This window comes from Drosophila eugracilis, unplaced genomic scaffold, assembly GCF_018153835.1.
Source record: "Drosophila eugracilis isolate 14026-0451.02 unplaced genomic scaffold, ASM1815383v1 contig_649, whole genome shotgun sequence".
In the NCBI taxonomy this organism is placed as follows: domain Eukaryota; kingdom Metazoa; phylum Arthropoda; class Insecta; order Diptera; family Drosophilidae; genus Drosophila; species Drosophila eugracilis.
Window position 1 is genome coordinate 139,825 of NW_024573535.1, and position 19,305 is coordinate 159,129.

Genomic DNA, 19,305 nt, shown 5'->3' on the forward strand with positions numbered 1-19,305 from the left:
TTAAACACAATCCCAGTATACTCCACTCCAACTCCCTTCAGAGGGTATCCATTGGGCAGACAAATGTATTGTAGGGAAATGGAAAACGCGTGCAATTAATCAAAGTGGAACCGACTGCACACCATCCACCTCTCCACCTGCCCCATCAGATCCCAGAAAATGACATGGGCTAAAAGCCATTTGTGATTAGAACAGCCACATGCGACAAGCTCCCTGAGTTCTTCGGCGACAAGTCAGTGCAGATACAGACGATATAGAGAGCAGATATTTAGACATATAGATGCTAGATAGATAGGTCTGTAGATGTAGATAGAGAGCTGGATCGACGGATAGATACACTCGGTTGGGTCATTATTTTCGGCTATATGCAGCATAATTTATTGGCATTTTTATTATTATTTTATTTATGATTTCTGCGTTTTCAAATTTGTTTGGCTACGCTCCGCTTTCGACGAGCTTTTATTGTTATTGCAAATACAGATATATGTATTCTATACCATACTATACCTTACTATATACATCGTCTTACTATATCTTTTCGCACTGCCATTCATTAAGATCACAAGATGACACTGGCAAAGGCTAGGGCTTTCGAACAAATTGATGAGACAGGTGGAGCCGAACTGAACAAGAATCTATATCCATATGGCTGGTAGGAGCCGAAATATGTTTCTGATAATTCCACAGCGGCAGTGAGAGATTTATTTAATTATTTTCATGTACACGATTTTCGATTTAATGAGCAGTTTACTGGGGCAAAACTGAATCAAATCGAATATTGAATGCGGCAAATGGCCAATTCCCATTAGACAACCGCCCATACATATATAAACTTATTAATTTCAATCTGAATCCAAGTATATATATATATATTCGATCGTAAAGCGGCGGGAGGCGGTTCTGAAGGCGTCGCTGGCCTGGCCTGGCGATCAAAAATAGATACGGCCGCCAGCTTTAACGGTCGCCCAAAGTCGCCTGTCGACTGCAACTTTTAATGGCAAATAAAACAAATGCCAGGCAGCCAAATCGAATTAAATGGCAACAAATTTATGAGTAGATCACACAAAGTTTCCGGTCCTCGACTTACTTTTTGAAGATGTAACTATTTAAGGATCCCATAAATCTGTATATGCTTTCATGTTTTCCCTGTTTATGAGGCTTAAATACTTTGATTTATTCGAAAACATTCACAGTACTTACTGTTCCTACTTTTAGTAATTAGGAAATTGTCATTATTATTCATCAAATTCAATAAGTTTAAGCTTCTTATTCTATATGCTTTTCTATATATATCATATATAAAAACACGATTTATACTAAATACAAACTGTAGGTTCCTAAGAGTAGGTCAACGTCTTAACCATTAACATTTTGGCTCAACGAACTAATGAATGTATTTATAATCTCTCCAAGAAATATCTCAGCAGAACCCCTTCTTAACTCAGAATATTTTCGTTATGATTTCAGAAATATTTCTAGCCAGGTGGATTAAAAAACGTTTTGACAAAACGATTTTAAAGCCCCGAAAAAAGTCGAAACGGGCAGACAGATCTTTGGCAGACTTTTCCAAGAAATTAGCACTCGTCGAGTATAATTTTTAATTTATTATAAATAAATAAATACAAATACAGATACGATTATTTAGTTTAGTACGCACAACACAGAACTAGGAGAGGTGGCCAGAGGACTGCTGGGGGACTAGACATATTTAGCCCGCATTTTCAGGAATCGAGCTCTCAGCTAATTATATTTATCACTGCAATCGTTATTCTTTGGAAAATTCAAATCAAAGAACCCACTCGAATTCCGGAAAATGAGGCTGGATACAGCGAATATCTAAGCCAGCTCAGTGGCGGTCGGCGGAGGAGCAGGGGCCGTCAGAGGATCAGCTGTGCCCGCCGCTGTGGCCGCCTGCTCTGACTGCTCAGCCTGCTCTTTCTCCAGAACCTCCAGCAGCTTATCAGCCTCGGCGGCCTTGGCCTGGAGTTCGGCAAGCTTTCGTTGCTTCTCAGCCTCATCCGCCAGCCGCTTGGCCCTACGCTCCTCCTCGCGACGCAGCTGCTCCTCCAGATGAGTGCGCAGCAGGCTATCGCCCAGTCCCAGCTTGTCCATCACCTGGGTGATGTCACGGCTATAGCGTAGTCGCGTATTATTGGCCAGCTCCTCAGAGCAATCCTCGCGTCCTTGCTGCAGGCGCTGCAGGACGGACATCTTGGCATCGATCACCACATAGTTGGAGTTCGGGATGAAGCTGTCGCTCTTCTCGTTCAGGTACTGCACCAGGGTCCTTAGCGAATTCGAATTGGCCTTGGCATTGATGGCTCCGCTGGCAAAGTCCTGCGACTTCATCATCTGCGCATGCGTGGACTTCTGCTTGCACTCCAGGCAGTTCCAATTAGGATGCGGCAGGCCGGAGATTTCAGGCACCACCAGGCCAGAGCAGTTTGTGTCCCGACAGTATAGGCCTGAGATGAAGGCGCCCTTCTCCTGCAATCAAAAGGAAGAATTTGAGGTTAGAGGTTGTAGGAAAATTTTTTAAATATTGTAATTATTGTTGGACTTATTTTTGGCTAATGAAAAATCTAAAAAAATGTTTCCAATATTATTTTACAATAAATACCTTAAAAATCTAATAATTAATAATAAATATTTAAATCATTATTAAAGTTAGTAACGATGTCAAACTTATTTTAGAACTTTAAAAAAGGGTGGTCTTTAAGTCCATTGGCCGTGCCAATAGCCTGGCTTATATCGTTTAGTTTTAAGTTTAAAGGCTTAAGTTAAGGGATACCTTAATCTTATGTTAGTCTTCTCTAGGCCTCAAGGGTACTCAATATAAGCTCATAATATATAGCTTCTTTGAACTTTATAAAGGTTGTAGAGGTCCTTTCTATAACTTCATTTGTTTTCCATGATTACAAAACTTTATTAAAGATATTCCCATGATATTCAAGACATAATAACCACCCTTTAATATCCAAAACCTGTATCAAAAAACTATAATAAAACCTTTCCAAGAACATATTACCGTAAGGACCAGCCATTGAAACTTCCCCCCTAATTTATGACCATATTATCCGATGACAGACACATCATTATCAATCGAATCGGTAATCGGTACACTTGCCAGCCCATCGATCACTCGGGAACTGGCACAACACTTTGGATATTTGGCGGGTGAATCATTGGGGCCAAATGTCTCGGCTAATGAAAAGCGTTTTCGCATTTCTGGGATTCCGATTCCGATTCGGATTGCTATTCCGTTTCCAGCTAAAAATAATCCTCGACGGATTGAAGAAGCTCCGACAAGTGATCGCCGTGTATCTGGGATATAAAGATGCTTGGCTATATATCCGCCGCCGATCCGCGAGATTGACATATAAATAATAATAATAGAAGAAAATAAAGAAAAACTTGTCGCTCCGTGTGCGTTTTTTAATATTTTAATATTCGCTCGTGCGATCGATAAATATCCACACACAGGTTGTTAAGGATGTCGGTCGTCCGCGGCCACGTCATCTCCATAAAATTCTCAATCCGAATCGTTCGCCCAATTTGCTTGCTCGTAAATTAAGTCGGATAATTAATGGTTCCGATCCGCAGACTGCACTGAAGACAATAAAAATCCACACTTTTGATATATATTTTAAAAAAACGTTTGTTTAAGTTTTGCCAAATGAGAAAAGTTATTACTTGGATACCTGAAAAAGGTGATTTGTTTGGTATTTTTGTAAGAAATAGTCATGGAAGTTCAAAAACTTCAATTTAATTTAATGCGAAATTAAAATAACAAATATGTTTGTCAAATCTCATTACTTTTTATACCTAAGATATGCTTTTTGCCCACAGTATTCCAGATTAAAGTTCGGAAAAGCGGAAAATCTGATCATAACCACTCGGAGCAGGGAAAACCCAAGCATAAAACATGAAAACTAAAATCCGTTTAGTAGCAGTTCGCTGAACTATCGTTTAAATTATATTTTAAATCAATTAGAGCCACACGTGCCACAGTCAAGGGCAGGCAACTAGCAACAGCGGCTATTTTTGACACTTAACAAATGGGCAATTGATGTAGACTTGATAAATGGAAAAACGCTGTTAGCAATGAAAACACCAAGGAAATATATATTTATACAAATTATGGCACTACACAAAAGTAGAAGAATGAACTAAAAATAAACAGGGGAACATAAATATAATTTTTTCCATTACTGGGATATTTACTAACTTTTCAAAATTTTGTATAGCTTGAATTTGTATAGCTTGATTTAAGTTAATAAATATCCAATATATTCAATTTTTTCCTTATAATATTTCTCAGGTGAAATAACCCAAAGACTTCCCCACAAAATTTGCAAATCTGTTTAAATTAAGAAAACACCTGCTAAATTATATATATCACCTGTATAATGAATATTTTGCAATATTTTCTCAACCGTTAATAATTACTAAATATTAGTTTTTAGTCTAAATTTAGTTTTTATTGCCAACAGCCAATATTTACAACAGAAAGTCACCGTCAATGGACTCTCTTTATGGCTTAAATTAATCCAATTTCGAGGGCTTTTCTGGCCCGGCAGTTTTCATTATTTGGCCTCTGAGCTGTGCCATTCGCATTCTCGGCGAATGTCAAACGGGAAATTACGATCCGAGGCGCTATATGTGTTGGCCATGGCCACGAAAATCTGTTTCTATATGCATATGAAAACAAAAAGAACAACAGCCGAACCGAGGAGAATAAAAAGTATCCGTCGGATAACATCACAAAAAAAAAATGTCACAAAAATGAAAATGGGCGAGCGGGGATCGTAAGAAATCAAAATCAAATCAATATGAGCTGAAAATTCCAACGAAAACCAAATGCCACAAGACATATATATATGAATATATATATCTATGCATATATACAGATATGAAAACCGAGAATTGGGGTTTTCAACTTTTTCAGGAATTTCAAAAAAAAAAAAAGAAGAAAAAAATTGCCAAGCGAATTAAAAAGCTTTTTGAAACCATCTATTTATTTGTGATTTAATTGAATTGTTTTCGGCCTGTTAAAAATAAACAAAGTTGTTTATAGCCATGTTTTGTTGTTGTTGTTGTTGTTATTGTTGTTTATGTGGCTTGCCACTTGTTGCGCCTGGAAAATAAAAATTGGGGGAATAATAGGAAAAAAAAATCGGAACATCGCGTAGGAAATCAATCGATGGCCAAGAACAACACAAATCCCAAAACTTGTAATAATAGTGGCCAAAATCGATCTGGCCGCGAGTCTTTAATTGTTTTCGGATGAATTTTGATGGGTACAGGAAATCCTTAATGAAACTTTTCGCACCCCAAAAACAATTGCGGTGAAAATCAAAAAGCATCGCGAACTTGGGAAATTGTCTTCTTTTGATCGATCGTATGGCCCAAAAATGGATGAAAATCTTTTAGGAGCACGGCACTTCAGTCCGCAAATGCCGACCTCAAACGAAGCTATAAAGATGTTTGATTATTTCTTTGCCTAATTGGCTAAATAGTTTATTCAGCTGGCCCATCGATCATCACAGGGATTGTTGGATGAGTAAGGGCAGATCTCTGGTCAGAAAGTGTGTTCTTTGGAGTGATCATCATAAGCAGGGAATTATTTAACTCACAAAGAGATTGTTAGGAATCATACTAGGGACTAGGGACATAATTAATATGCCTTTAACGATTTAAGTTAACATTAGGAATATTCTACGCATTGATATTTATCTAGGAAAATCCACAAAGTTCTAAAGATCGATCACTCTTTTAAGAAAGTAAATGTAATACAAATACAAATTTAACAAATATGATTAAAAAATATGAGTAAATTTATACAACTTTGATTTTCGTAATCTCGTGAAACGTTTTTTTAACGTGTCCTAACAGTGTCCTAAAGTTAAAAAGCAATTTGAGTATCAAAAAGCAAACTTCAAAAATAAATTAGTTAATAATTCCACTAATAACTCAACCATTTAACACCTTTTATGTTGTTGTCGTATCAGGTCGTATCAGGTGTCGTATCTAATTAAGGATTATATTTTTAATGGGACTTATAAACTTATCCTCTTCCTTGTAATATCTAAACTTTATTTCAATTATAATCATCAAATACGTTTTTATCATATACGCAGGTCAATGTAATAGAGGCAAATCTTTTGGATCTCTTTTATAGAGGGATATCTACCTACAAATATTTTGTCTTACAAGAGATCTAAAGATAACCCCCTCAAAAAAGGAGACTGACACTGTCACAAAGGACACTGGCACACTGTCTCATCGATTTACGACAATCAAAACTTGATAGAGAAAAATTTATCGGAGCTATCACATAGTAGAAGTGTTTTTAGGAAAGATCACTTTTTTCTTATATTCCTATTCCTATCGCCTAATATCAAGATTAAATATGAAGTTAGTACAAAGGTTGTAGGAAGACAAACTCACCGTGGGATCCGAGCAGCGGGAGCATTTGCAGGTGAAGCTCTTCTTCATCTTGAGGAAAAGATGGCGGGCGATGTTGCCGGTGAAGAGTTTGGTGTAGGTGGTGGTGACCTCGAATCCCTCAGGGATGTCGACGGCGGCGCGGACGATCATGTTGTTGGTCTTCTCCTCGAACGTGTAGTAGGCATTGGGAATGCAGTCGTGGTTGACAACGCCGAAGAGTGGATACAGGGCACGGTAGTTGAACTCCTGATTGTCGTTTGTCCTGTCGGTGGTCTTGTCGAATCCATTGGTCCTGAGAACGGCCACGGTGCGGTTCATAATCTCGATGAGCTTCTTGTCGGTGGGGAAGTTCTTGAAGCACTTGGCTGCATTGCGTACCTCGGTGCGATGATTGTTATCCAGATTGGCCTGCAGGCAGTAGATCAAGTCACGCTGCTCCTTGGTCAGATTAATGGCCCGGGCCACGCACAACAATCGGATGATCACCGAGTTGGCCACGTCTGGTTCATTGGGTCCCCAGGACTTGAACAGATCGCAGTCGCTCTTGTGCTGCTTCTTTTTGGCGCACAGGGCACAGACGGGCAGGCCGCATCCTTGGCGGCACATGAACCGCGTGTCCGGCAACATTTTCAGGCACACACTGCAAGCATTCAATGAGTCCTCCTCGTGGGCAGCCAGGCCGATGAGGAGCGGGCTATCACGGAAGATGATCTCGCCGCGTTTCAGGCTGCGCGTGGCCACTACTCCACGGCCGGCGATCTTAGACACGCCAATCTCCCAGGCTGGATCCTTGTCCTTAAACGGGGCCAAATGCAGATCCAGCAGCTCCGAGGTGCGTTTCGGGCAGATCATCTTGCTCGAGGGGTTAACGGAGGACGCGTCACACAAAAAACAAACCGAAAGGTCAAATTGCACTCAAACAAAAAGATAATCACAACGGGGTTATGGATATTCTTTATCCAGATCTTCTATAAACTTTCTATGGATTAAAAACCGTTTATTTCTTTGTTCAACTTTTGAGGATCTCTCGACCCGATCTCTGGCTATATCTGATCCGTTGAACTAACTGGGAGCGGATTGGTTCGCTTGCAGCGTTTATTTCGCGACTGCCGTGAGTAAACTGTCGCCGTTTTCCAGCCTTACATGATTTTTATGTGAAAAGTCGGCGGAAAGCTGAAAATGCGAAAAGCTGTCGACGATCGAAAGAACCGAGCGCAATACGAAGATCCCCGATGATGTGGCTTCTCTGAACTGAACATGGCGATCCGATTCCCGAATTTTCGGGTGGGTGCTGATTGAGGATGATGTGGGGGGATCGGTGGCATGGATCTGGGAGCAGGAGCCCAGACAATCCCAAAGAAATCCTGGTGTCCACTTGAATGGATTGATGAATAGCGCAATGTTGAATGTCTCTTTTGACGGGAACACTAAAACAAATTAGGTGTACAAATTTCTGGGTATTAAAGAAATTTATTTATTTTCATTTTATTTAATTTGAGGATTTTTTTTGTATTTTTTGGAAATTTATTAAAAATTGTTAATTATTTTTATTTTTTTTTAAATATTTTTATGCTTTGAAATTTATTCAAATACATTTAAATTAATTTTTTAATTTTTTTATGTATTTTTATTTAGTTTTACCGCTAAAATTAATATTTTCTTCTTTCAGCCTTTTGGAAAAAATTATAGTAAGTAATAAAATAGAAATTAGCTAGGCTTAAAGTGGGTGAAACAATTCTTAATTATTTTTACATCTAAGATAAGACGGTTTTTAAACTTTTTGTTAAAATTAAATGCAATTCTATATTTTTCTCTAGGTTCGAGATAAACTCTCAACGCTGCTTTTGCTTAAATTAATTTCTACAAATGTTATTTATTTTAAACATTTTTCAATTTGCTTATCATTAATATATATTCTTTAAATATTAAATACTTATTATTTTATAGGTTGTTTTTTGTGTCTGGTTCAAGCACTCAAAAAATAAAAGGTTTTTTAAATCAATTATTTTAAACTTTTTTGGTTGCAACAATAAAAATAGTTTCAAAGAACATTGTTTAAGTTTAATACGGCAAAGTACAAAATAAATACTTTATTAACATAAATGTAAATTGTATATTATACTTTTACTTAATTTAAAAATCAATTTGTATTAATTTTATGTTATTTTGATTTTTAACTATTTTATAAATAAGACGGTTTTTTAGGTGTAGATTGTAGATTATTTTATGATCAAGCTTTTAGCCCTGAATAGGCTTATCGTCTTTTGAAAACGAAAACAATTTGATTAAATCTAATTTAATAGCAATAAATATCAGAATTTGAATTATAATTAGAATCAGAATAGGTTTCAAATTTAATGAGTATTCTAATTAAATTTTCATAGGTACTGTCAGTATAAAATATCCATTTATCTAAAACAAAAATAATTATTGTTTAAGAGTTATTAATATCATAATCAAATAGAGGCAATGCCTGTTGAAAACTTCTGTTAACCAGTGTAATTATTATTATTGCGAGCTAAAAAGTATCATACATCATATAATATTCTACAGATTTTGTAATTATTACTAATTTATTATTAATTTCTGATTTAAAAAATAAGTTTCATAGGATTGAAAACATTTCTTAAAAACGTAAGAAAATCTCTTCAAAAATATTTTGATAGAAAAATGTAATAAAACATAAAGTAATATAATTATGTACATTTTTCAAAAATATTCAAACAAACGTTTTCCGTATTCCTTCGATTTAATTAAAAATATACATCATAATATATTTTTGCGCCGTGCAGTTGAACGGACGGGCGGATGGATGGATGGAAGCTACAGGCGGACGGATGACTTGTCGGCCGGCGGATGTACAGATATCCGTACATTCGAAACATCAGTGTACGGGAATGTCGGCGCACACGGATCGGCATGGATTTGTGCACTTCTGACAGCGCTCTGGAGTTGGGCCAAGAATGCCGCCCATCAGTGGATGATGAACGATCTCCGCCGGGGTTTTGTGTTTCTCGGTAGGGGGGAGCGATAGGAGGAAGATCACCCTCTGGGTGAGTGTCTGGGACGGCTTAAATCACTTACCCCTGCCCTGCCCCGCCTCCTTTCCTCCGTTCAGCACTTGATTAATACGTCCAAGGAAGTAACGACCCCAATGGCCTCCGAAACCGGAATTCCGACGGTACGGTGAGTACGATGCTGAAATAAATATGGGACAATATTTTAGAATATTTTTCGAATGTTTACAAATAGCTTACAGAGTTCAAAAATCGACTAACTAATCTTTAATACCGCTAATCATGGAAATAATAACCTTAGAACCAATTAGCTTATCACTCGAAAATAGGGGACAGTCGTGACCCGACAGCTGCGATAATCCCAACCGTAAAATTAAGCTGCTACGATGGCGACTAATCTTTGGGTTTCCCTATAAAAAACCAACCTGAAGCTGTCAATCTATCAGTTTGTTATTTCTTCTCAAGCTAAATCATCCGAAATGTTTCTCGCCAAGATCCTGATCCTCTGCACCGCCTGTGTCCTGGTCAATTCCCAAATACCCGGAGGTATCAGGGTTCTTGAAGGCAAGGATCTAGCCGACGCCAAGGAAATTCTCGAGACGTCTCTTTCTAAACTAGCCGCTGGCGAGGGACCCCACTATCGGTAAGACAAAACTTAGAATTCCTTGGACTCCTCTTCTATTTATTCTTCTGGTTTTTCCAGCATCTCAAAGATTCGTTCGGCCACGGTTCAGGTGGTGTCTGGCTCCAAACACGCTTACTCTGTGGAGCTAATTGACAACAGTGGTGCCACCAAGGAGTGCAATGTGAAGATTTGGTCCCAGCCTTGGGTTCCCAATGGCATTGAGGTGACCTTCAACTGCCCCAACGAACCGGAAGTTGTCAGGAGACACAGTTCATAAGCAAATGTTGTTGAGATTATTGGAATATGTGAATAAATAATAAGAATATAAATCTGTATAATTATCAAGTTTTATCTGGAACTTATACTTACATTTTTATAAGGAATAGTAAAGCTTTAGGTATCATCAATGAGATGAGATGATATACGATCCGCCAAATCACATTTCCTCTATTAATCTGAGTTTGAAAGAAAGATAATTATGATCATAATCTTAAGAAACCATTGGGAGGGGCTTTTCTTAGAGTACGTTTTCAGGCTATTTTAATATAAACTAATATTATATTATTATTCTTAAAGAAACACTTTTAACTTGGTCAAATTGATGTTGTTTCCAGATCAATCATCCCATATAAACGACTATTTTTATATTTTTATTTAATAAATATCTTTAAAAGCAAACAATTTGATAAGAGCTTAAAGAAAAAATCTGATTCGGTATACCTAAAAACGAATCTCAGCTCTTAGGATTATGTTTAGCTTGAAGTTCAAAGTTTAATTTGTGAGTCAAAAATGTATTTTGAAAATTCTGTGAGACAAAATCCCAATATTTACCATATATTTGATGAGCGTTTTTCTCAAAGAAAACGTTCTGATTTAATTGGTAATTAAAATATTAAGTCCACAAACATTTAGTTGACTGCGCAGATAGCAGGGGCTGGCTGTTCTGATACCCCCACCGAGTATTTTAGTTTGTGTTTTCTTTCGGAATGTTGATCAAGCGTCGAGAGCAAGTGCCAGAAAAGCAACTTAATGAATTCGACAAATTGCAAATTGGCCACTGCCTACAGCGCCCCTTTCGTCACCTATTTGGGGACTTAGGATTGGGATTCAAGATTTGGGATAGCAGATTTCAGATTTTAGATTTTAGATTTTAGATTTGCGATTTCGACACCCCCTCCCAGGCTATAGTGGTCGTAAGGGGCAGCGATGACGAAGACGACTCACGTGCACCGCCGCCGAGTGCATCGCAAATTGGCCAACCATTCCGCATTCGCCTTCCGACAGCAGCAACTTTAATTTAATGAAATGCAAAATAATGCCAAGCAAATCAAGCAAAAAAACTGAAAACCAACTAAAATATTATAATAAAATTCGATGTATGCAAATGGCTTGCAAAATATGCAAATGCCAAAGAGAAAAAAGTAGGAAAATATAGAAAAACTAAAAAAAAAAAGGCCGGCGGCAACAACAATTTATTGGCGCTTTAACGCGTTTTTGCTGCGCTCCGCTGGCAATGAGGAATTTGGCGCCACCATTGGCCATGTCGTCGTCCGTGTCACAAAGTTGCCACCGCGGAATAACCCATCTCCCATCCGCTGAGATCCAAAATAAATATATTTATGAATATAGTATGAAACATAATTTCATTCTGCGGCCAGGTGAGTGCACTCCAGACTGTCAGTCAGTCGGGTCGTTTCACCTTTTCACTGCCGCAGCCAGGAAGAGCATGAAAAGCGGGGAATGTCAACTAATTACAAGTTAATCGAGATTAAAACACATTGGTGCCGCTCTAAAATCTAGCCAAATACTGCATTACCAACTAAAAGAAATAGAAAAAAAAAACAGAGAGAACGGCATAGCGGCTATACTAAAATAATATTTTTGCAATTTAATTCAAAATAGAAAAACAAATGGAAGTCTTGTTGATAGGTTGGACTCGAACTAATAGTACCCTTTGGGTAATTATGGTAAAATATATTTATATAAAGTAACACTCAGTTAAACATAGAACTGGAATTTAAATATTTACTAATTACTTACAATATTCCAACGCTTTAAGTTCTTTAACAAAAATATTGCATTGGCAATGTCTAAATATCACTCATACGCCTAGTGTTGGCTGTAAAATGATGAATTTAAATATATTAACACATAATATATTTAATATGATTTATTGCATATTTTTTGAAATATTTATATATTTTTTTTAAATATTTTAATAACAATGTACCATCATACCTCCTAGCTACCATCGCCGCACGAAAATAATCTATGAAAATTAGCCGAAAAACCGAATGTATGCCATTTTCCCCGCTTTTCTTGTTGCTGCGGTCGCGCTTTTCCTCCTCTTTAATTTTCAGAGTCAATTAAAAATTGTTAATTTTACTTATAATTTTAAGGTAGGCAAAAATGCAATGCGACGACGAGGACCGACGGCGAAATGCAAAAAAAAAAAAAAAGTAGCAATTAAAATTTTTGCGCGACTTTGTCACGTCGGCTAACAAAATAAAGGCGATGGGGTAAGTGAGAGGGAGGTGAGCGAGCGGGCGGATTTGATGGCGGCAAATTTGCCGTTGAATGAACCGCTATTGCCCATGGATCAGAATAGATAGTACGACGACGAGTCCCAGAGCACGGAGCACTTTTTGGCCTGCTCCACTGCAAGCGTAAAGATCGCGATATGGAAGGATAAAGCCGCTGATTGGAGATATATATATATATATAATTATAAAGTCAATTATATGGTATAGTGTATACATATAGTATCAAAAGGCATGAATGGAAATGGTTTGTTTACCTCATAACGCACTCGATTTCAGTTGAATTGGCTTCTAGAAACCCAGACACGAGGCAAGGCAAAATGAGGTGCAGCCAACTAATACGATTTCTTATTTATTATTTCAACCATGATAGAATTTTTAGATATTAATGACTGTTTAGTATATGTTTGCCATAACTATTTTGGATCGTCCTTTAGGTGAAAATATATATAGCAATTAAATTATTAATTAAATAATCAGCAGAGTATGAAATAAAGTAAATTTAAAGGGATTTCTGTCTTTTTCATTCCTAAAGTAGAAGGAATACTAAGTAGTTACTATATTTAATCAACCAGTTATTTTCTTTGGCATACATTTTTAACTGGCGTATTTAACTTTATTTTATGTTTGACAATCCCTTTAACACTTAGAAATATGATTATTTTCTGCACGAGTAACCATTAGTACGGATTTTTCTAGTTTCAACTTAAATCCGAAATATGAAAAATCGAAAAGAATTCCATCAAAGTGAAAATCGAAACAGTTCGAAATATTTTCCAAGATATCTCTGAAGCTGATCGGAATCGATGGGAATGTATATATATCTATGTATATATCGGCTGCCTCATTCCTTCAACTTATATATAAGCGTTTGCTTTCCCCTTTACCCGGCAGATGGCGGCAATCAGGGGAATGCCAAACTTCATTCACCTCAATGCCAATTACACGGCATGGACATTTTCAAAGCCCCCAGAAGTCCACCCACCGACCGCAATTCTTTTTTTGGCCAATTTCGCATTTGATTTTAATACACTTAAACGCAATCAATTTTATTGCTCTCGTTGCGGTTGCCTGTCGAATCGAATTCAATTTGATTTGCTTTTCAATGCGCCATGTTTTCTGTGGTTCTGTGGATGCGGATTTTGGTCTGGTCATGGATTCCGATTCCGATTCCGAGTCCAAGAATCCGCCCCGGGTCCACACCTGAACAATCCGTTTGAGACGAGACGAGATGTGGCAGGGAGAAACTTGTTTACAAGCTAAATGCGGCCAAATGTGGAATGTTACGAAAATGAAAATGTTGCTGCGTTCCATTCCATATGCACATGATCTGCGGATGATCATGATCTAATATATCTATATATGTACATATATATATATATATATCGCGACTTATGTGCTAACATAAAACAGATGACGAACGGCAGCTGTGACTGCCAATTTCGCCTCAAAAACAAAACTCGAAAAGGCTGATATCGTTTTACCCCAAAGTGCTCTTTCAAATTCCAATTTTTCAAAACAGATGCCATCCTCAGAGGGTAAGTAAAAGTATAATTCCTACTAATAAAAAGTAATAGGTTTACTTTTAATATTAACATTAATCTTAGGTTAAAGAACTTCTGAAAACCCTTAGCTTTTCAATAGGGTTTTTAGGTTTTGTCTTTTGGGTTCGGAAAATCATGTGCAGAGTAACAACATTTTGTAAACTAATTTGGTATTAGAAACTAACAAACCATTAAACTAAATGAAGATGAATTACTATCTTTGATTCATTTGATTTCCTCATGGATAGAGTTAATGTTATCGTAGGTTAACCCATTACCATTACGATTACCATGCCAAGTGCGGGCTGGCGACGACCCACCGACTTTTGCTGAACTTAGTCCAGCTTTGCCACTGCAACGGATGAGATCGCCATCAGAATGGCACGGAGATCGCAGATCTGGTTGCTCAGGGTGAGTAAATGAGATTTATGGCCCATTTTGCTAAGTGCCTCTGCTCGGTAAACAAACCGGTTGCAAGTGTAGGCTGTAGAGGATTGAGGGAAACACTCAAATAGGTCATGCATCTGTGGTTATACTAGATGTTACTCAGATCATTGTCGCATGCAAGTCAAGCGTTATCCAATAATCTACTATTACAGAGTATATAACACCGCGATATCGCACTTTCTTAGGTGTATCTACAGAGATTGCTTATCTTGTAGTTCCGTATACTATATAATATTATGTTTTTATAAACAATTCGGAATTTATAAATGGATCAATAGTATGTTTTCACATACTAGAATGAAATCTATAAATATTTGTCAAGAATATTAAAACTATCTGCTTGACGATGATTTGGTATGTTTTTCCCTGCATTTCGATTGCAATAAAATGGAAAACTGATGAATCTATCCCATAAAGGTCCCTTTTATATGAGGAACTAGAGAGTCTGAAAGAGAGATTATTTCAGAGTACTCTCTCCTCTTGTGGATCCATGATTAACTTTTTTTTTCGAGAGATAAACTTATGCTTTTACTGACCAAATATTTTCATATAAATAAATTTATAATCGTTTTTAAATCTAAAAAAATTAATTATTAATATTTCCTGAAGTTCAATTTCAATAAATAATGATTTAAAAAACCATATATAGATCAATAAAATAAAAAATATATACATAAACATACATACATACATGCACATATTATTTCCAGATGTTTCTTCTGGTGCTGTTGGTGACACTGGCGCCACCTGCGATCCCGGCCATCCGCTCTTCCCAGTCGCTGGCTCTCCTGCATGCTCGGGATCAGTGCGGCAGGGAGCTGACCTCTGCCCAGCGTCTTCATTTGGACAGAATGCAGTTCGAAGACGCTCCACACGTGCGTCACTATCTCCATTGCTTCTGGTCGCGTTTGCAACTCTGGCAAAATGCCTCCGGATTCCAGGCTCAGCGCATCGTCCAGAGTTTCGGGGGCGAGAGACGCCTCAATGTAGAGCAGGCGCTGCCCGTCATAAACGGTTGCAATGCAAAGACAAAGTCCCGGGGTTCAGGATCAGGATTGGGATTAGGATCCCAGGCAGCGGTCGACTGGTGTTTCCGGGCTTTTGTCTGTGTACTAAAAACACCAGTGGGCGAGTGGTACAAGCGGCACATGTCCGACGTCATTAATGGAAATGCTTAGAAATAGATCAATTCAATATATTTAAAAAAAAATTATAGGTTATGTTTATTTACGTACATATATATATAGTATTGTACAGTAATGATATAGTGTTGGCGGAAGTATTTTCCAGGGAGTTGAAAGCCAAAGTTTAGGGATAACAGAACTTTCGATATATAAATACCAAGTAAATGGTTCGAAACTTAGTTTCAAAAAGGCCGCCTGCTAAGGGGAAAGCCAGTGTGGCCAACATTAGGTTCGGTCAAAATTAATAACTTAGTAGGTTATTGCTGCAAAATTCGAAAATATGTTACAATAGAGCCAATCACACGCAGAGCCTGGACGATAGATTCGGAAAAGCAAGAACTATGAAAAGCGGTAAGCCACGTGACTTTGACCAATCAAAGGCAGCAGCCAGCGATGCAGATCTCCAAGGCCGAACTATCGAAAAGCCGCAAGAATCCGTCCAGGTAGATGACTGCCAGCAGGATGCCCAACAAAACCAACAGCATGACAAGCAAAAGCAAAACCAGGCGCAGGAAAAACAGAACTCAACTGCGGCTGACAACAACGATGCGGGCCAGGCCAATAAGGGCGGATCTGACAATGCCGGCAGTACCAGTCAAGACCAGGGTCAGGACCAGGATCAAGATGCGCCAAAGAAACGCTGTGCCAAATGCGGCAAAAAGCTGGGACTCACTGGTGGTTATCCTTGCCGCTGTGGCGGCATTTACTGCGCCGTCCACCGCTACAGCGACCGCCACGAGTGCAACTTCGACTACCGTGAAATGGGCGCCAGCGAGATCCGGCGCGATAATCCCCTCGTGGTGGCCAGCAAACTGCGGAAGCTCTAAGTTCATCCACAGTATATCATCCCAACCAAGGAGCTCAATCAAAACATTCAACATCAAAGCCATCAGCTTATTGTAATTATACCAGAAGTTGCATTTATTGGGAAGGTATATCTGCTTTTGTTGTTAAAAACCACACAAAACATGTACATATATATATAAATTTGTGATAATATATACTAGTCACAAATAATTCAAATCCGAGTTTAAACTTAAGTTCAGTTGGAAGCTCTTTCGCGAAGTGATCGATAACTGGAAGAGCTTTTTGCCGGAGTGGAAGCTAAGTTTGACTATCAGAAACTTCACATATGTAGCGCTGCAATTTCCGAATTTTCAAACCATTTGCATTGCTATATGTACATGTATAGGTAAGCAGACACTTTAGTATAACAAGGCAAGGAAGAGCATATCAGGGCTCCTTAATTTATGTATGTACATAATGCTCTGAGTGTACACTTTGAAGCGCTGTGTAATAAACTTTGTTAAATGTCTTATATCTTTGCAGTTAGTATACGAGTATAGCAGATAGGATGATATATTTCTGGAAAAGAAATGAACAGAAAATTACATTAACAAATTATATGAAATATATATGTATGTATATATACTTATGTAATTCTGGTAAATAATATTTTACAGTTTTTGAAATCTAAGGGCTCCCATTCTTTTTATAAGAAAACTACGATTAAAAGTCGTCGTTCCTAATCGCTTCACCTTGCTTTGAAATGTTTTGAAAATAAAATTTAGCGACGATTAGCAAACCTACTAAATTGTCCAGATTAAATCGGAGAATTAATTACAATTGAATAGATTAGAACATAATTTTCCAAATGAGACGTACTTTTTGGCCTTGGCATTGTAATTAGGCCATCAGTGAAACCAAAAGTCTTATCATCGTCGACAGGGTGGTGGTAAACGTGATCTACTTGACCTGAGATTCCACTTAATTACCTTATAGTATTACCTATCTCTATATATACCTAATCTCTGGAACACAGGCTTATCTGGGTTCACCTATAAAAATCGGTGCCGGAGCGATCGATCCATCAGTTTATTATTTCATCTCAAGCTAAACAAATCGAAATGTTTCTCGCGAAGATTGCCATCCTGTGCACTGTCCTTGTCCTGGTCAGTGGCAATGAAGAATATCCGACTTTCGGAGGCCCTAAGACACTTCAGGGCGAGGAATTGGCCAGGTCCCAGGAGACTCTGCAGAATTCACTGACTAAGCTAGCTGCTGGCGAGGGACCCCACTATCGGTAAGGACGAAAGCGATCTCGTTGAAAAAATGCCTCCGCCGTTTGTTTGCACAATTCGACAAGCATACCCGGTACCCGAAGGATATCAGGGCAAAAGGTAGAAGGATGTGATTTAAACCCTATAAAGTGATTGTATTGTCAGTCAGGATCAAAAGCTGGGATGATTTACCCTTGTACACCTGCAATTTCGTCAAATTGTCCATCCGCCTTTCCGTATAAACATAGAGCTCTAAGGAACTATAAAAGCTATACAGTTGGGATTAAGCTTGCAACCTGTAACACCGTTAATATTAAAGTACAACTTTTAATTTAAACAATAACAATCGATTTACCGTTCACAATAATTATCGATTTACTTTTCACAATTGATTAGGAAATAATTGCCTATTTCTTTCCAGCATCTCCAAGGTCATTTCGGCATTCACTCAAGTGGTTGCTGGCAGCAGGGATGTTTACACTGTAGAGCTAATCGACAGCAGTGGTGCCACCAAGGTGTGCGAGGTGGACATTTGGTCCCGAACTTGGCTTCCTAACGGTATCCAGGTGACCTTCAAGTGCCCCAACGAACCAGAACTAGTTAGGAGTCATTCATAAATGTTTTTGAATATCGATTTGTTATTGATTTATCCCAAATAAATGTTATTACCTATAATCAATTCTTTTTGCCTTGGTGCTGTAGCTAAGTGATCAGTGAAACCAAAAGTCTTATCATCCTGAAAAGAGCGGTAAACATGAACTACTTTATTTCTATCAAATCTCTGGAACAAAGGCTTATCTGAGTTCTATAATGGTCGAAGCTAATGCATCAATCTATCAGTATTTCATCTCAAGCTAAATCATTCAAATTGTTTCCCGCGAAGATTGTTATCCTGTGGATAACTTGAACGATTCCCAACCACAATACCTCTTCAGTGCCCGGACTTAATGAAAGCTTTATAACCATTTAAAATGACGAGATAAGCTGTGAAGTTCATCATACAGCTTTTCTTATTATTTTTTCTTAATGGGATATTAAATACTAGTAGAAACTAGATTGGTTTCTTTTTTAATTCGATTAACTTCGATTTGATTATTTTCATAATCTCAATTAGGGTGAAATTTACTTATAAAATCAATGTTTTTCATGATGTTTCTTACCAGTGTAGTTCAAAAGACAAATTTGTATCCAGCATCTTCCGGATCCTTTTGGGAACGTATCAGACAAATTCTTTCTTGATATTGACAAAGAAATGACAGGTCTATGGTCCATGGTGATGTAATTTCAAAAAAACGATGGCATACATAAATATATCTGATTATTAATTATTATATTCCAAATAAAAGTTTTTGTATTACTTAAATCGATCGCTATGTGTATAATGTTTTCTATTTATTTAGAAGATTTCCACTTAATTAAAATTGCACAAATTCATTGA

The 19,305-nt window shown here is 37.8% G+C and overlaps 5 protein-coding genes across 5 annotated transcripts; 4 read left to right on the top strand and 1 right to left on the bottom strand.

The window, feature by feature from the left end:
- Window positions 1-1,589: 1,589 nt before the first annotated feature.
- On the bottom strand, window positions 1,590-7,556 carry LOC108103189 (SET domain-containing protein SmydA-8). The gene is made up of 2 exons (XM_017208576.2): window positions 6,451-7,556; window positions 1,590-2,487 (listed from the first exon to the last, which is right to left on the bottom strand). The coding sequence occupies exons 1-2, from the start codon at window positions 7,300-7,302 to the stop codon at window positions 1,837-1,839; spliced, it is 1,503 nt and encodes a 500-aa protein (XP_017064065.1). The 5' UTR covers window positions 7,303-7,556; the 3' UTR covers window positions 1,590-1,836.
- A 2,344-nt stretch (window positions 7,557-9,900) lies between these two features.
- LOC108103117 (sarcocystatin-A-like) lies at window positions 9,901-10,430 on the top strand. The gene is made up of 2 exons (XM_017208483.2): window positions 9,901-10,110; window positions 10,171-10,430. Exons 1-2 carry the CDS (start codon window positions 9,947-9,949, stop codon window positions 10,367-10,369), a joined length of 363 nt encoding a protein of 120 aa, XP_017063972.1. The 5' UTR covers window positions 9,901-9,946; the 3' UTR covers window positions 10,370-10,430.
- A 4,100-nt stretch (window positions 10,431-14,530) lies between these two features.
- LOC108103108 lies at window positions 14,531-15,836 on the top strand. The gene is made up of 2 exons (XM_017208475.2): window positions 14,531-14,587; window positions 15,334-15,836. Exons 1-2 carry the CDS (start codon window positions 14,555-14,557, stop codon window positions 15,799-15,801), a joined length of 501 nt encoding a protein of 166 aa, XP_017063964.1. The 5' UTR covers window positions 14,531-14,554; the 3' UTR covers window positions 15,802-15,836.
- LOC108103109 (zinc finger A20 and AN1 domain-containing stress-associated protein 6) lies at window positions 15,835-17,191 on the top strand. Its single transcript, XM_017208476.2, has one exon. It carries the CDS (start codon window positions 16,149-16,151, stop codon window positions 16,632-16,634), a length of 486 nt encoding a protein of 161 aa, XP_017063965.1. The 5' UTR covers window positions 15,835-16,148; the 3' UTR covers window positions 16,635-17,191.
- A 485-nt stretch (window positions 17,192-17,676) lies between these two features.
- LOC108103118 (sarcocystatin-A) lies at window positions 17,677-18,542 on the top strand. The gene is made up of 2 exons (XM_017208484.2): window positions 17,677-17,890; window positions 18,289-18,542. The coding sequence occupies exons 1-2, from the start codon at window positions 17,715-17,717 to the stop codon at window positions 18,482-18,484; spliced, it is 372 nt and encodes a 123-aa protein (XP_017063973.1). The 5' UTR covers window positions 17,677-17,714; the 3' UTR covers window positions 18,485-18,542.
- The last annotated feature ends 763 nt before the right edge of the window (window positions 18,543-19,305 follow it).

Bases quoted from the DNA above. Each gene is read 5' to 3' on its own strand.
- LOC108103117 (XM_017208483.2), top strand. From the start codon at position 9,947: ATGTTTCTCGCCAAGATCCTGATCCTCTGCACCGCCTGTGTCCTGGTC. The intron at 10,111-10,170 runs GTAAGACAAAAC...TGGTTTTTCCAG, and splicing joins GGCGAGGGACCCCACTATCG to CATCTCAAAGATTCGTTCGG.
- LOC108103108 (XM_017208475.2), top strand. From the start codon at position 14,555: ATGGCACGGAGATCGCAGATCTGGTTGCTCAGG. The intron at 14,588-15,333 runs GTGAGTAAATGA...TATTATTTCCAG, and splicing joins CGCAGATCTGGTTGCTCAGG to ATGTTTCTTCTGGTGCTGTT.
- LOC108103109 (XM_017208476.2), top strand. From the start codon at position 16,149: ATGAAAAGCGGTAAGCCACGTGACTTTGACCAATCAAAGGCAGCAGCC.
- LOC108103118 (XM_017208484.2), top strand. From the start codon at position 17,715: ATGTTTCTCGCGAAGATTGCCATCCTGTGCACTGTCCTTGTCCTGGTC. The intron at 17,891-18,288 runs GTAAGGACGAAA...ATTTCTTTCCAG, and splicing joins GGCGAGGGACCCCACTATCG to CATCTCCAAGGTCATTTCGG.
- LOC108103189 (XM_017208576.2), bottom strand. From the start codon at position 7,302: ATGATCTGCCCGAAACGCACCTCGGAGCTGCTGGATCTGCATTTGGCC. The intron at 2,488-6,450 runs GTGAGTTTGTCT...TTTTGATTGCAG, and splicing joins CCCGCTGCTCGGATCCCACG to GAGAAGGGCGCCTTCATCTC.